Genomic DNA, 18,035 nt, shown 5'->3' on the forward strand with positions numbered 1-18,035 from the left:
CATAGAGGTCGCTGGAGAACAAAGAGAGAAATGTCACTGAAAATGTTTGTTCACGTCCAAAATTCAATTTTTCAACCCAAAAATTAGGTCAAAATCAATTAATTATTGAACTATTTTCCATTGGCATAATCATTTCAACCCTTTATTCTGGCGATACATAACAAATTTAACCCTCTAATACCCAACCCCGCCTTTAGACGGGGTGCACTTTGAAATTTTGCGTATTTTTTCGTAGCTAGGAAATCAAAGTGATTTTATTTTTGGCTTAAACCTTGACTCATAACATGCATATAAAAAAAGTTTTTTATGACTTTTGAAACTATTTGTATTTTTGAAAATTGTTCGAAAAATTGTATTCTTATATAACCTACAAATACCTGGGGTTCATTTAACATGTAATATAAAAAATCGTACCTTTTATATTTTTCAACGATCAACCTTTCACAAAACAAGAGCTTAGTGGTGTTAAAATAATTTCAAACCTGTTTTTCCGTTAATTGCACGGAAAATAAAAATATTTCCAGAAAAATATTATAAAATTAATATTTTTAAAAGTACCGTAAAAATTTGAATTTTTATTATTGCCAAAAATCAGTAACTAGAAGAGGCTTCAAGAAAAAATTAAAAAGGGTAGGGATGTTCAAAAATAAAAATTATTAAAATCAAAAACCAAAATTCATAGATTTGCGATCAAAAATAAATCATTGCCCAAAACGTGTTTAGAACGATTTTAGATAACGAAAAATGATTTAGATCGAAATTAAAAATTTGGGTATTAGAGGGTTAACCACTAACAAAGAATCTGGAAGTTTATAACCTATGTTGCCAAACACCAATTTTCCATTTTTTTTTCCACTAAACGTACATGAACACCGACCGGATCTGTACATTTTCGAAGGAATAAAAGTTTATCATTTTTTTCAATGCTCTCTGATCGTCTAAAAATATGTTTTTCCGAGAAAACGAGTGAATTGTGTGCTCCTTCCTATGCTGCACACGGTGCGTGCTCAAGCCAACCTCTTTTCTGACGGTTCTCCTACTAGCCACCAGATGTCAAAGTGATCGTTTAGCTTTGAAAATATTAGCCTATAGGTTTTATTGATTTTGTTGCTCTATTAGTAAGGGTCCATATTATGGAGGGTCCATAATAGGAAACGACAAATTTATAAGAAATCGTTTGAAACGGTGATCAATTTCACCCTACTGATCTATTTCACCCTAATTTATGGTATTCTATTAAGAAAATCACCTGCAAAAGTGTCTTAAGCCAAACCAATTTTATATACTCTTTGATTGCACTTCATGGTCTTGATGATATGATATTCATGATATCTTGATTTTGATATTCAAAATTATGAAAAATATAATTTAACAAAAGAAAAGGATTAAGGCTTGTACTCGAAAAAAATGCACCAGACAAAAGCGTTCGCCAAAAAATTATTTTAGGTCGGATTTTCTTGAAACTTCAGGAAATGATCTAATACATAAGGATTATGTTTCGGCATAATTACTTTATTCAATGTCCTTTCCTTCGCTGGAAGCCCTTTCCTCTCATTACTTTTTGTGCAATGGTGGAGCCAACCTTTTTGGTCACTTTCATCCATGCTTTTTTCAATTTCAGCTCGTTTTTAACCCATATCCGCCCAGCGTACTAAAAATGGGACAGTAGCCCCGAACGCCCAGCGTCCTATAAATAGGACAGTACTTGTAGTGCAAATATCCTGAAAATAAAGAGGTTTACGAGAAAACTGTCTTCTGCAAAGTTGATCACAGGATTGCTGACTTCCATTTGGTAACTATTTTAATTCAGAATTAACTCACCAGGTGGTGCACAGACGCCAACAAATGTTGCGTATATAAGCAACATAGGAAACAACTTTCCGACATACAAATATTTGCTTCGTTTATATCTCAGTCCAGCGATGAGATACAAAATTGGTGTCTTCGACAAAGTTTGAACAACTAAATAATACCTATTTGCATAGAACCTTATAAATTCCGAAATCTTGGGAGTGAGATGGCGCTAGTGAGCCAAAACTTTATTTGCTTATATCTTAGTCCAGTTTTGAGATACAAAAATGGTGCCTTCGACAAAGTTGAACAACTAAGTAATACCTATTTTCATAGAACCTTATAAATTCCGAAAACATTGCATCTGGTAAAATTACATTGCATCTGGTTTGAAAATGAGCTATAATTAGCTACCAAACAAGAAGAATATATAAAAAAAGTTCTAAACGGAATTTGAACTCGCGACCTCTGGAGCGATAGCTATACGCCTGAGCTCTCTCGGTTGTCTCACCATCTTATCAAATGGCTGAAGAAAGTTGAACACGTTCTGCGTAAAATTAGTGTATCACAGAATCGCTTCGACGGTTGGCCGTTTCATCAAGAAGTGATTGGAAGAGCAGTCAACAATGCGGAGCGTTCTCTCGGTCGCGTGACTGCTGAGCTTGGCTGGGTTTGTTTTGTGACAGATTAATGTAAATTTCTAGCGGATTTAACTGAAATTTAGTTGGAAGGGCCCTAATTGGTTGACAGATGGTCATATTTGTTTCAGCTGTTGGCTAACGCTTGTAATTTTCAAATGCCTGCCACAATTTTCCGTCGATGTCCAAATTGCGTGCTGCTTAATATTCACAAATTGTTGCTGTGTACCTCACGTTCTTCGAGTGGGGTAAGAGTTTCTTTTTAAAATTTCTAGCTCAATTTAAAACAAATCTTATAAATGTCATGGTGGTTCGAATGCTATTCAAGTAAGAGACTTTCAATCCAAATATCGTAAAAATCGATTGAGATTTGGAAATGTTATGGCTATTTGTTGCTTTTCGACGTGAATATTGTAATTTTTGGTCAAACTTTCGTTGCATTGAACCAATTGAAGATAAAATCTTTTTCAATATTTTATGTAAGGGCGTCTCTAGGCCTATCAAAAGGTTGCTTTGAGGTGTATTAGTTTTTGCATTAATGCTTGAAAACAATTTTTGACCCATAGTGGGGCAAAAGTTCGAATCAGCGGGGCAAAAGTTCGTCCCATGTATAAACTCACGGAAAAATATGCAAATTGCCTAAAATCCACATATTATCTTCAAATTTAGTTAAATTTGTTCTCACGTGTGGAAATTGTCGCCAAAGTTTTACATTTCCACTTAGTTTTGCGAAAAACTGCTATTTTTGAGTATACTACAATTTACCCGGTGTTGGGCAATTTTTTGATGAAAATTTAGTGTGTATTTTTCGGCAAACTTAAGTTTACGACTGGTGATAAGTATGCCTGTCATAAAAGGATCCATATTTTGTGTTTTAGCCAGCGAACTTTTGCCCCACCGGTGGGGCAAAAGTTCGAATAAGACAATCAATTTTGAAACTGTTATAACTAAAAATGGGTAAATATTTTGACACAAGTTTGTTCAGCAGAATTATAGCCAATATGTTGAAGGTTCACTGTATGGTATTTATTTTGTTTTAACTACTATTGTTTTCCTGGAAACTTTGATTATACCACTAAGGTCAAACTTTTGCCCCACCTTACTCTACTATGCCATTGACCATTTTTGCATGCGTATATCGTGTGGCAGGTACGAAGATACTCTATGCCCTGGGAAGTCGAGAAAATTTCCAACCGGAAAAGATCCTCGACCGGTGGGATTCGAACCCACGACCCTCAGCATGGTCTTGCTGAATAGCTGCGCGTTTACCGCTACGGCTATCTTGGCCCCTCACGTACCTGAAGGAATAAAATAGACCCCTCTGTGCGGTCCTTAGCCTCTTGCTCAGCAACTTCTATCCCTACCTCCTCGCGGTACTGGCAACCTTATGGAAGATCGGGTAACCAACCCCCGGTGTGAACTTTGGTCGTATGCTGACAGGAAAGGGGGGGGGTTTCTTTTGATTTTGCTTCTGCAAACCTGGAGCGTCTGTACTCCATGTTAGAAGCGGCTCACAACAATGTCTGTTCCCCATGTCAGGGTCGGCTGATCATCGTCCGAGTGCCAGAGAAGGACTCTACGCTGAATTGCTCACTATGGCCCTCCGAACATTTAGGGGAAATGGTCCTCCGGAAATCTAGGGGGTTGGTGTCAGGCCCAGCAAGCCAACCGTAAAAATACATCAGCACAGCAACGTCAACGAGAGTAAGGACCGGGACAATGGGCGAAGACCACAGCGACGAAATGAGTTAGCGATTGGAAACTCGGTACGTGGAACTGCAAATCTCTCAACTTCTTCGGAAGTACTCGCCTACTCTCCGATGTACTGAAGACCCGCGGTTTCAGCACCGTAGCGCTGCAGAAGATGTGCTGGACAGGTTCGATGGTGCAACCGTTTAGAGGTAATCATACCATCTACCAGAGCTGTGGCAACACATGTAAGCTGGGACCAGCTTTTATAGTGATGGGTGATATGCAATGGCGCGTGATCGGTTGGTAGCCGATTAACGAAAGAATATGCAAAGGCCGGTTCTTCAACTTTAGCATCAGAAATGTGCATAGCCCTCACTCCGGAAGCACTGATGATCAAAGGAGATTTTAACGCTCAGGTTGGCCTGGACGAGGAGTTCAGACCGACGATTAGAAAGTTCAGCGCCCACCGTATGACGAACGGAAACGCGCATCGACTGATTGATTTTGCCGCATCCAAGAATATGGCCATTCGTAGCACATATTTCCAACATAACCTTACGTACTGATACACCTAGACATCACCACAGCAAACAAAATTGCGGTAAAGCTGTGCCTAAAACTCTCCGTCCTTAACAACCTACGATACCGACGCCCGCCTCGGTATTACCTTGAGCGACTGAAGCAGCCGGATGTCGCCACAACATACACACAACTCTCGAACAAACGTTGCCGGAAGAGGATTCGCTCGCCGAAACTCCTCTCGAGGACTACTGGAGTACAATAAGAGCAGCCATCAACGTCGCAGGCGAGAACATTGTTGGGTACGCTGAACGGAGTCGACGGAACGATTGGTTGTACGAGGAGTGTAGAATGATTCTGAAGGAGAAGAATACAGCGCGGGCAGTAATATTGCAGCAAGGTAGTCGTCAGAACGTCGAACATTATAAACAGAAGCGGAAGCATCAGACCCGTCTGTTTCAGGAAAAAAGCGCCGCCTGTAGGAGACAGATGCGAAGGAATGGAGCTGTTGCCCCTCACCCTAGAAACGCGAAAGTTCTATCAAAAACTCAACGCATCCCGCAGAGACTTCGAGCAGCGAGCCCAAATGTGCAGGGATAAAGATGGGAACATTTTGACGGGCGGACGCGAGATGATCGAAAGTTGGAAGCAGCACTACGATGAGCACCTGAATGGCGCTAAGAGCACAGGCACGGAGGCTCAAGGCAGCGGAAGAAATTACCAATAGCAAATGAGTTCGTGGGAAGTTATCAAGCCGGTTTCGTAACTGAACTGTGTAAAGATTTCGGGCGAACATTCCAGTTCGTTCGAGTCCCGCCGGGGGCTAAGACATGGTGATGGACTTTCATACCTGTTGTTCAACATTGCCCTATAGGGTGGTACGCGGAGAGCCGGGTTCAACTGCCGAGGCACGATTTTTACAAGGTCCAGTCAATTTGTTTGCTTTGCTGATGAAATGGATATAATCGGAAGAACATTTGAAACGGTGGCTATATTTTCACCCGCTTGAACGCTAAGCAACAAGAGTCAGACTGGTGGTGAATGCGTCGAAAACAAAGTACATGCTGGAGGGCGGAACCGAACGTGACAGCCTAGGAACCAGCGTCACGATATACGGGGATACCTTCGACGTGGTGGATGAATTCATTCACCTCGGATCCTTTCTGACGGCGGGCAACAATGTTAGCCGAGTTAGTACGGAGACGCATCATCTGTGTAAGTCGTGCCTACTATGGGCTCCAGAAGAACCTGCGGTCAAAAAAGAATTGTCCCCGCACCAAATGTACCATGTACAAAACGCTGATTAGACCGGTAGTCCTCTACGGGCATGAAACGTGGACGATTCTCGAGGAGGACCTGCAAGCACTTGGAGTCTTCGAACGTCCAAAACTTAGGACGATCTTTGGTGGTGTGCAGGAAAACGGTGTGTGGCGGTGAAGGATGAACTATGAGCTCCCCCAACTCTACGACGAACCCAGTATCCAGAAGGTGGCCAAAGCTGGAAGGATACGATGGGCAGGACATGTTGCAAGAATGCCGGACAGCAACCCTGCAAAGATGGTGTTCGTTTCGGATCCGGTTGGTACAAGAAGGTGTGGAGCGCAGCGAGCTTAGTGGGCGGATCAAGTGCGTATCGATTTGGCGAGCGTGGGGCAGAACCGAGGATGGAGAGATGGGCCATGAACCAAGAATTGTGACGTGAAATTGTTGATTCAGTGTTATCTGTTTAGATGTTAACTAAAAAAATGAACGTCTCACTCATCCACCGTACCGATGAGGCCATTCGTCCTGCTGCCTTGGTGTTCATCATAGCGCTGCTTCCATCTGTCAAACATCTCAAGTTCGTCCGTTAAGACATCGTCATCCTTATCCCGGTTCATTTTGTCTAGCGGCAAATAGCCTTTGCAGGATACGTTTGGCTTCCTGTAGAACTTTCGCTTTTCCTAGGAACGATACAGTTGCTCCATCTCTTCGCACTCTTTCTCTTTTCATCTCACTTTTAGTTAGATCAGTCACTTCTCTGCACAAACTTGGTCAATAATATCGATGGTTTGCGAGCCATTCCATGTTGACCACGAAAGTAAGAAAAAACTAATTTGGCCACTTATTTTCGGATTTGAAATGAGTTAAAGCGAAATTTATGTTGATACACTCTGAATGTATTTCCTGAAATTCTTTGTTATGCTTTCGCAAATCAGTTCTTGGATAAACCTCTACCTTCGATGAATTGAATCTACACTTTTGCTAAAATAATCTTAAGCCTCACGAAGAAAAATTGATACAAAATAAAGTAATATCACTTCAGGGAGCGGGTGCAACCTAAACCTAGAGATAACTATGCTTAAAATTGTCACTAAAATACACGGTCAACGTATGCAGCGCTTCCAATATGGCGACCAGCATCAGTGACAGCGAGAGAGACGCTATCTTCCTCGGGTCCATCTTGTCGCGGACCATTTCGAACAGTTCCAACTCGGACGAGCAGCAGTCCAGGCCGGAGTCCGACCGGAGCCCTTCGTGCAACTCGAGAAACCCACTTTCTGACATGATCTGACTGCTGAACGAACTCTTGATGTTGATGATGCAGTTGAAGCTATCGCAGATCTGCTCCACCTTGACCGGTGCCATCTGCGCTTGGTGAAGATCATTCAGGCTGAGCGAGCGCTGCTTACGAACGGAGCTATTCAATTTGGATGGTTTTTGGGTGATGGATGCTGGCTTTGGTGGACCGACGATTAGCGGAACCGACGAATCACATCACGAGGCAGTGCTGGCCGTGTCTTCCGCCGCGGGGTCCTCTATCACCGGTTCGTAGTTTCGAGACTCGTCCACCTCGATAAATAGGAGCTAAGACCGAAAGAGTAAGAGTATGATGAGTAAAGGAAAAGGTGTACGGACAAAGGTCAACCTACCGGTGGATGATCAATTTGCATCGCCCGGAATTCGTCCGTGAAGGTCAGAATGTAGAAGCAGAACGCCGTTGCGACGATCCACTCGGAGATCGAACTGGCCACGTGATACTCCCAGCCACCGTCCGAGGGATACCACTTGCGCGGATCGGTTCCATTGAACAGGATATGTGATATTATGCCGGTGACGGCAACGATGATGAAGAAGATGGTGCATATCACCGAGATGGCCAGCCGAACGTGGGCCTTCAGCATGGAACCGATGTAGGGCTGAAGATAGTACGAGATGTATGCCTGCAAACAAAGGAACGGATATTAGCATTGGAAAAGCACAGAAAATGTTTGTTTTGGTAGGAATTACACATCTTATTCTTCGTCTTCTTCTTTTTGGCATTACGTCCTCACTGGGACTGAGCCTGCTTCACAGTATTCAATGAGCACTTCCTCAGTTCAGCCGTTCAAACTCTCACATGAACCTGTCAGCGAAAAATGATTACGTTGGCATCACACCGAATCATAAATAGCCTTTTGAGGGAAATTTCATGCCAGCAAACGTAGCAGACATTAGAAATGATAAATCTTGTGTTTAGATTTACCAGCAACTTCGGAAAAAGAACTGCTCCACTGACTGAGGTTTTTAATAACAGTTTATTTTGAATACAATTCATTACACTTTTTCAGCCATTAAGCGGTGGGCTGCTTTTGAGGTTTAGTGACAGCGGAATCTGGGCTGCATATGACGTTGATGTTTTTTCCTCTTCGCGAGTCTCTCTCAGGTCTATAGGGTAACTGGGAGTGAAACGCGTCCTCTAAGGAAGGAAGCGTTTTTAGCTATGAAGAACATTATTATAAGCCATTTTTTATTCATTATCTCATAGACAAACATGTTTTCTATCAAATAGTAGAAACAGCCATCCATTTTCTTTTTTCTGGAGTAATAAATCAATTTTTACAAAATGCTTGCTTATCTGCATTTTTATTTTTTGCGGGGTAAAACGCGCCACCTGATCTCGGCGTTAGTCGTTCGCGCGCACGCTTGCGCAATCATGCATGCAAATACGTTGCATATATTAGGGCGTTTGATCAGATGTTGGGGCTCATTCACAAATTTCATAACGCTGAAGGGGGTGGGTGGGTGTCCTCGTGATGTTATGACTCATACAAAATTTGAAGAATATTCATACAAAAAGCATTACGAGGGGGTGGGTGGGTGTTGAAAATTGTCATTTTTGGCGTTATGAAATTTGTGAATAAACCCTTATTGTTAGATTATAGTATACATGCTGATTCGAAAAATGTGCATTTGTAAGGTTCAAATTGGCACGTAACTACAGCGTGCCATTACGTTTGCTGGAATTTGAATTCAAACGGCTGTTTTGGTGTTATGAAATAGGTGTGGCCGTTTTGCCCCACGAGTTGATTAAAGTTTAAGTCCTTCAATACGCTTTTTAAGGTTGAATTCAACACTTTTTTTCGCATGCAATACAAACTATGGGAGTGCACAAGTCGATTCTCGGTGAAAGTTTCAAAAGTTTTGTTGTTTATCGGCCTGAAAAATGACCTAGAAAATAACACAAAATTACAACAAAAACAGCGAAAAACGTTTTTTCGAGTTTTACACGATTATTGCCAGGAAAACACTTGAAAATATATATAGAGAAGCATTTTAATACATTTTCCATTATCTCGGGTGAAAAACAGCGTCCCAAACCACGTCGTTCGTTCAAAACAAGGGTTTTACCCCAACGGCGCATTTTACACCCAGTTCTCCTACCAGCTGCAGAAGAAAACGTCATTGATCGAAGCTCAGCCATTTTTGAGAAAACCTGCGTTACCTTCATTGACCTGCCTTAGACTTTTTGTAAACAGGATATTTGATGCCACCTGTGGTTATTATTTATTTAGTTGGTGTTACATCAATTAATTTGATAAAACCTCGTTAACGATGTTACGCCAATTTACTCGGTCCAAGGCTGTGGCTCTCCAACTTCGATTTTGTCCAACGTCCTCCAGATCTTGTTGCACCTGATCAAGCCACCTCGCTCGCTGTGCTCCCCGCCTTCTTGTGCCAACCGTATTCGAAACGAACACCATCTTTGCAGGATTGTTGTCCGGTAGTCTTGCAACATGCAACATGCGGCTTTCGTAACCTTCTGGATACTGGGCTCGTCGTAGAGCCTAGCGAGCTCGTGGTTCATTCTCCGCCGCCACACACCGTTTTCCTGCACTCCGCCAAAGATCGTCCTAAGCACCCTTCGTTCGAACACTCCAAGTGCTCGCAGGTCCTCTTCCAGCATGGTCCATGCTTCATGTCCATAGTGGACCACCGGTCTTATAAGCGTTTTGTACATGGTACATTTGGTGCGGGAATGGATCTTTCTCGACCGCAGCTTCTTCTGGAGCCCATAGTAGGCGCGACTTCCACTGATGATGCGTCTCCGTATTTCACGGCTAACGTTGTTATCAGCCATTAACAAGGATCCGAGGTAGACGAACTCATCAACCACCTCAAAAGTATCCCCGTCTATCGTAAAACTGCTTCCCAGACGGGCTCTGTCGCGCTCGGTTCCGCCTATCAGCATGTACAGTGACCCCACGCAGTTGAATCACCCACAATTTATGAATCAGCTGATTTCAAAAGACAAAATTTTTATCAAACTTGTTACAAAACATCACAGAATTATTTTTACACATAGTTTCTTATCAGTACTTCTAGCGCAATGTTGAACAGCAGGCACGAAAGTCCATCATCCTGTGGAAGTCCCCAGCGGGATTCGAACGAACTGGAATGTTCGCCCGAAATCTTCACGCTATTCTGCACACTGTCATCGTTGCTCTTATTAGTCTTGTGAGCTTCCCGGGAGAGCTGTGCTCGTCCATGATTTTCCATAGCTCTTCGCGGTCGATGCTATCATAAGCCGCTTTAAAATCGATGAACAGGTGGTGCGTTGGGACTTGGTATTCACGGCATTTCTGGAGGATTTGCCGTACAGTGAAGATTTGATCCATCGTCGAGCGGCCGTTGATGAAACCAGCTTGATAACCTCCTACAAGTTCATTCGCTTTTGGTGCCCCAGACAACCAGAAGTCGCATAGGAGTATACGAATGAAGTCGTTTATTTGTACAAATTGCATCACTTCCGCATAACATGGTGGATGAAATCGCTTGATCGACGAGTTTCCTCGCATAAAACGCTATTTTATGAGTTCATATGTACATTCCGTTTGGTACCGTATACTTTTACAAAATAACTCGGATCAATCCGTAGCAGCTGTCAAATAAACTTTGTTATCATAAATTAAGTCGCATAAGAGTACAGACTAGTTCGCAAGAAAATCTACACACTCGCACTGCATGTTATGTTTTATCATATAAAATATGTACGTATACCGCCTCCACTTTTGCACGTATAAAGCATTTTAGCGAACTTTGAAACTTTGCACATATAAGCGTCGCATAACGCAAAAGGTGATTCGGTTATACGTACATTCTGGTTGTCTGGGGCCCTTCTTGTAGATGGGACTTATGACCCCTAGCTTCCACTCCTCCGGCAGCTGTTCCGTTTCCCAGATTCTGACAATCAGCCGGTGCAGACAGGCGGCCAACCTCTCCGGGCCCATTTTGATGAGTTCAGCTCCAATACCATCCTTACTAGCGGCCTTGTTATTATTGAGCTGATTGATGGCATCCTTAACTTCCCTCAATGTGGGGGCAGATTGGTTTCCTTCATCCGCCCTGCTGACGTAGTCACATCCTCCGCTGTCGTGAACCTCGGCGCCTGTGTTCTCCGTGCCATTCAGGTGTTCATCGTAGTGCTGCTTCCACCTTTCAATCACCTCACGTCCGTTCGTCAAGATACTTCCGTCCTTATCCCTATACATTTCGGCTCGCGGTTTTGTCGCGTTCCTTGCTGCCGCATTGCAGCCCGCGCTGCATCCTTCTCCTCCAAAATCTGCCTGCATTCTTCGCCGAACCAATCGTTACATGTCCTCCTTTCCTTTCCTGCTCTCGGCTGCGTTGTTGATGGCTACTTTTATGTTGCTCCAGCAGTCCTCAAGAGGGGCTTCCTCAAGCTCACCATCTTCCGACAACGTTACCTCGAGATGCTGCGCGTATGCGGCGGCGACGTTCAGTTGGGCCAGCCGCGCTAGGTTGTACTGAGGCGGGTGACGATACCGTACATTGTTGATGACGGATAGTTTTGGGCGCAGTTTCACCATCACCAGATAGTGATCAGTGTAAATGTTAGCGCCACGATAGGTTCTGACGTCGGTTATATCGGAGAAGTGCCGTCCATTGACCAAAACGTGGTCGATTTGTGATTCCGTCTGCTGTGGTGATCTCCAGGTGTATCGATACGGGAGGCTGGGCTGGAAGTAGGTGCTGCGAATGGCCATGTTCTTGGAGGCGGCAAAATCTATCAGTCGTACGCCGTTCTCGTTCGTCAGCCGGTGGGTGCTGAGCTTTCCAATCGTTGGTCTGAACTCCTCCTTCTGGCCAACCTGAGCGTTCAAATCTCCTATGATGATTTTGACGTCTTGGCTTGGGCAGCTATCGTACTCGCGTTCGAGCTGCGCGTAAAATGCGTCCTTGTCATCATCAGTGCTTCCGGAGTGAGGGCTATGCACGTTTATGATGCTGAAGTTGAAGAACCGGCCTTTGAGCCTCAACTTGCACATTCTTTCGTTGATCGGCCACCACCCGATCATACGCGTTTGCATATCACCCATCACTATAAAAGCTGTTCCCAGCTCACGTGTGGCCGCAGCTCTGGTAGATCGTGTGATTACCTCTAAACGTTCGCACCATCGAACCTGTCCAGCACACTTCCTGCAACACTATAATGTCGAAACCGCGGATCTTTAGTACATCGGAGAGTATGCGTGTGCTTCCGATAAAGTTGAGAGAGCCATCTGTTGTATGGTCGTTAAATCCAGTGTTGCTTTGTACAGTCTCTAGCAACGAGCATTTTAGCAGTTCCTTGCCTTGTTGCTTACTAGCTTCTGCCAGTTTTACAGCTGTACCGCTTATCGGTGCGTCGCAATTTGCGTGCCATCATTCGTTTTGCGCAACCAAACTGACTTCACAGCTTCTTCCAGAACCCTTAACCAATGATTTCTTCTTGAGTTCGGAGAGCTTATTTCCAATCTGGGTGCTCGTAGTTTTCACTGCTTTTTACTTAGCTCTCTTACTTTCCTGAGAAGCACCGTGTACGACGTTTTATCGCTTGCTCTGAAATTCTCACGAATTGACCGTAGCTTTTCTGTGTAACTTGCAGGCCGTGTTACTCCCAGCCTAGATGAGACCCCCGTCTCCAAGCCTCAGGGTCGGCGCTACGCTCGTGACACTCCGCGAAAGAAAACACTTACAGATCGGCTCAAATAAAACTCCCTCTATTTTTTTGGTCTCGGTGCACACTTATATTCACACTTCCTTGACGTCCTACTTCCTGTTCCTGACTACTAATCTTCCTCTCTAACTTTCCTTGCGTCCGTCCACACTACGCATCCCACTTTCTTATGGCTACTCCTACCTTACGTCTTCTTATATACTTCAAGGCCCCGCTCGCTGCAGCACCTTCTCCGCGGCTCCTCCTTCGTTGCTCCTTCACCGACCGCTCAGACTTCTCCTTCTCTTCTGGCCAGGGGCGACGATACTTCCTTCTCTCTTCTTCTTCGGCTGCAGCCTCTCATGGACCTCCTGCCTGCCTCGCGCGCCCCTCGAGTGTGGTGACGGACTCGAGGCTTCAGTGGTCTGTGGATTCACTGGAAAGCCTGGGTTTCCAAGGGCACTTGGTTGTCGTTTTGGGGTACAGGTCTTCACGAACTCAATCCTAAATTAGCCGCCTAGAGTCAACGGAGGTAGGATATGGTGGAATGGCTCAACCCGCAATGGCATTTTTAAACAAAAACCGCGAGGTCCTGTGGGCACGACGAGGGTTCAAAATGGTGGGTTAGGCACGATACAGTGGGAATTCACTCATTGGGGGTCCCCTACATGGAATGACTCGATGGTTGGATGTTCGCTGGTTGGAAAATATTTCAACTAAAAAACACTCAAACGTCAGACTGACTTTGACGTCTGAGTACCGTCGCATTGAAGTCTCCATATATAGAACAAATGCATTTGTATATGTGCGTTTCGTGACGATTTGCTCTCCAGATGCGTTAGTATGGAGCATTTTCACCAGCTGTCAGCCGTTCCAATTAACGGGTCGGATTCGTTAGATGGAAGGCAATCGTGTTCCAACCAGTGAATACCCGCTGTACGGTCGAACTAGGTTCAGGATTATCATGGGACGGGATTTACCTGGATGTCCAGTTTCTCACTCACTTCCTCCCTTCTTCCTTTTGAGCTATCTTTTCTCTTAAGATTTTCACTACTTGAACTTTATGCAATTGCTGTGAAGCGCGACTGTTCTCGTTGGAGATCACCAGACTTATAAAGTGTCTTGCTGGTGAACGTTGACCCCGAACCTTTGACCCATGTCCATCTACGTCATCGATGATCCGCCTCATCCATCATGGCCACCCATTTCGCCACCCCCATGGCCGCCCATTTGTGTGGTTTAGCGCAGCCCTGGTGGTGACTAGCGGTACTACGTTCGTCCTTCTATAAGGTGAAGCAGTGTTGGCTGCGTTCGTGGGAGCTTTCGGGACATTCTACTCTAACCTATCTACAAACGTTTTCTTTTTGTTTACAATACATTTACGTAGTCACGCAAGCGTCAACTTTTAGCAATTCATGAGCCAAAAGCCTCACATGTCCAGGTTCATTTAAGGTCTTGGCATTCCAGGTAGAGTAGCCGATCATATTCTGATAGGCTTTAATCAATTGACGATAAATGTGACACGTTAACCAACTATTCCATAGAACTGACTCCAGCTCTCTTTCGCAACTATGCATGTCCTTCAGCTTGTGTGCAATACATTCTATACGGTAATCTATAAAGATCGCCATTATATTTGATATCTTGTTGTTGAAACAAATTAAACCATACAAAATATGTGTAAAGATAGTAAAAAGTGATCAATTTCACACAAAATTACACTACTTTGAAATTTAACAATTACATTGTCTAATTCTAAGCATCTTTACTAACCTGCATCCAGTAATATACGGTCCCCAGCCCGAACGCCAGGAACGCTCCGGCATAGTGCACAGGTCGGACATTGGTCTCCTGGAAGTTACCGACCATGCTGACCCCCAGACAGGACCCCATTCCGACCCAGAATGCTCTTCCATTCATACGTTCAACCGCCCTCTTAACATCCGCATGACGCAACCCAATTTCCTGGATCTGTCGGTATCGAACGTAGATGGTGATTCCCACTGAAAATAAAAACGCTCGTTATCAGCTTATTTTTTCCTGGCTATAAATAGCCATGCCCAAGTTATGGATCAACTAAGGATTATTTATCAGAAAAAAATGTGTTAAAAAAACTGGGTGACGTTGTACAAAACAAAATTACCTCTTTGGCACTGCAGAATATAGTTGTTTTTTGGAACATACCTCAAAATTCGCAACTATTTATGGAAGTGTCGATTTCTATAGAAATTTTAAACGTTCTCTATGCCACATATGTAGATTAGGATGATCCTAATAATATATCAAATCGACTCATATTATGGATTACAACACTCTCACGAAAAATAACTACGAGGTAAACGAATGGTGTATTAGTGAAGCGGTGCATACGCATGGCATACGTTTTGGCGTTGCTTTTGGAATCGTCCAATCTTTGATTAATAACTGTAGTTATAGTTCTCCATGCTCAACAGATATGAATCAACGCTTCTAGGAATAAACTCGCCATTGTATTTCCTATAGCCGGAGATATATGCTTAAGCATATATTAATTAATTGCGATGCTGTATAAATTAGTGGTTCACGTATTTAAAATTTGTTTTGCGTTATTACAACTATTTGATGAGATATTCTCCGTTTAATCCAACTCTTATCCATATCTGTGTGCTATCCATAACTGTGAGGCGACTGTAATAACATTCCCCGTTCAACTTACACAAAACACACCCAATGCTAATCAGCTGTCCAAATACGCAGCTCTCCGGGGAGTAGGTGGCTGCATCGCTGATATATGGCACCGTCGGGACCACATGTCCCTGGAGCACGGCCGCTATGTACCTAGAAACATGATCAGAAGGGCCATCCCCAATCAATGAATGATTCATCGCAAAGAGCAGCATCCCCCAGACATTGTGATAGTCTACTTACGTGCCAATAAAGGTAAAGTTGAACAGCAGAAATACCGCAATTGGAAGCAAATAAAGTTTGGACATTGCTAAGCTAATTGCAACCTACCGCACTAGGAACACTGTTGATCGATTGCTTAAAAACTAATATAAAACACAATTTCGTAATGACGATTCAATTACGACGTAGGATCAAATCGCAACCATTCTCACGCGATGCATTCTATGGATTGCACCAGAAGAGAACGATGCGTTGAACTGATTGTTCAGGAGTCCGGATATTCGCTGATGAGTAATCACTTTCCCGATGAGGGCGAATACGATAATGTGCTAATGACCATCAGCCCGAGCTGATCGTCAAAATGAAAACAATTTCAATGTTTTCGACTGCTTGATGAATCAACTTGATGTTTACTAATGATCAGACGTGCGAGAAACTACAACACTAGAACATAACATTTACGACATCTGATGTACCTGGAGTTTGTGACGTTCATCGCTATACATGGGGTGATATTGGCAGATAAAAAATCACCAATATCAAATGACCGGCCATTCGGTGGTAAAATTTATCTGCTTGTGGTGAATTTAATTACCCTATGAAAAAGTGTACTAAAATGCTGTCAATCTTATTGGAATCTGATTTTGAGAATTTTGGTAAAATAAAATACGTACTCGCAGAGAAAACAATTTTAAAATCAAATATATTCTGTATCATTACAACAATATATCTGTATTGTTTGCCGGCTTATAATTGCCTTTTATTGTTTCAACAACAACTCGTAATTTGGTTTAAAAATATTTATTGTTGAATTTGACAGCTGGGTTTACTGTGGAGCAACAACATTAATTTTTGATTCAACTCTTTTTTTCTTTTGAAACAACCATTTTTTGAATTGATATAAAACCTACCGTTTTTGAAACAAATAACAATGTTTTTTGATGTGATAATGTTTTTGTTTGAAATAAAAACTTATTTTTGTTGGTCCCAGTCTCCTAAATCCTCGTTTTTTAATTAAATAAATTACGATAATCGCTTTGAAAAGCCTACTTTATTTTCATTTTACGTAAGTAGGGTCGATGTACCAATAGCCGCATAGCTAAGAACAAATATTCATATAGAATCGAAAAATAACGCTAGCGTCATTATTTTTACATCATCTGAAAGCTTTTCATCTTGGTTTTGTGGGAAAAATATGAAAACTGCGAAAACTCATATGTTTGCATTTATTATCGCTTGTGCCACTATAGGAATACATGTGCCTATAGTAGCACTATTTCTAATTTCTGTTCCTATAGTAGCACTAGCATCACGGCGTTGGCAAAATACTAATCAAAACTGTATTTTTACAAAGCTTTCATATTTTTCCTTCAAAGTGTGGATCAAAAGCTTTCGTTTGATGTAAAAAAGTACGTAATTCATTAATTATTTCGTATAATAAAAAATAGTTTCTCTCAGTAGTGCTACTATAGGAACAATAGGTTAACTATAGGCGCAAGGGAGCTCAAATTTTAAGCAAAACTAATTATTTCGATCATTTTTTGAACAAAATCAAGCTGTGTATCAATGGTACTTAGATAAATAGCTCCTGACCTTAAAGTCAAAAAATATTTTGAAAAGATTCATAACAAAACGGCCGTAAAAAGCCACTAGTGCGACTATAGGGGACTGTCCACTAAGGGAACACTGACCCTATATGTTCTGTTTCTGTTCGGGATGTACCACTGCGACCAGTATTCTTTGATCTTTTGTGGTATTAAGTCTATGAAACTTGCTCCAAAATCCGTTTGGAAGATGAGGTTTATCCGCTCCGCGACAAAGCAATAGGATGAAATCATCAGCTCGTGTTTTGTTCTAACAGTTGGCGCCAGCGGCAAAAATTACAGACAACAACCTTTCGAACATTCAGTTTCTCTTACCGCCCGCCGAGCGACGACACTGTTGTTTGTATTCCTCCCACTGATCTCGCTACGCTGGATTCTCAAATTTCTCAAACTTTCAACACAAGCGCATGGAAGAATGGTAGTCGAAGAACTGTCAAAACGTATGGAAAATAATGAAAATTGTAAATTGCTTGCGATTAGGAAACTGAATCAAAAAAGTAGTGATTAGAACTCAAGTGTAAAGTGAATACATAACTTTTTGTGTTTAGTTCATCTTCCGTGGTGCTTTCTTTGCTTCAGGATTTCGTGTTTACTACCACTGTAAAAGAGCCATCTATTGCCTTTTCAGTTTTGAATATCGCCCTATTGCAACAAATTGAAAAGGTT

General features: G+C 42.7%; 1 protein-coding gene across 1 annotated transcript; it reads right to left on the reverse strand.

Annotated features, from left to right (window-relative positions):
• Positions 1-6,783: 6,783 nt before the first annotated feature.
• Positions 6,784-16,284, reverse strand: LOC5570591 (DNA damage-regulated autophagy modulator protein 1). The gene is made up of 5 exons (XM_001653208.2): positions 15,787-16,284; positions 15,575-15,696; positions 14,653-14,882; positions 7,553-7,843; positions 6,784-7,487 (listed from the first exon to the last, which is right to left on the reverse strand). The coding sequence occupies exons 1-5, from the start codon at positions 15,849-15,851 to the stop codon at positions 7,398-7,400; spliced, it is 798 nt and encodes a 265-aa protein (XP_001653258.1). The 5' UTR covers positions 15,852-16,284; the 3' UTR covers positions 6,784-7,397.
• Between the last annotated feature and the right edge of the window lie 1,751 nt (positions 16,285-18,035).

Source organism: Aedes aegypti, chromosome 1 (assembly GCF_002204515.2).
Source record: "Aedes aegypti strain LVP_AGWG chromosome 1, AaegL5.0 Primary Assembly, whole genome shotgun sequence".
Lineage (NCBI taxonomy): Eukaryota > Metazoa > Arthropoda > Insecta > Diptera > Culicidae > Aedes > Aedes aegypti.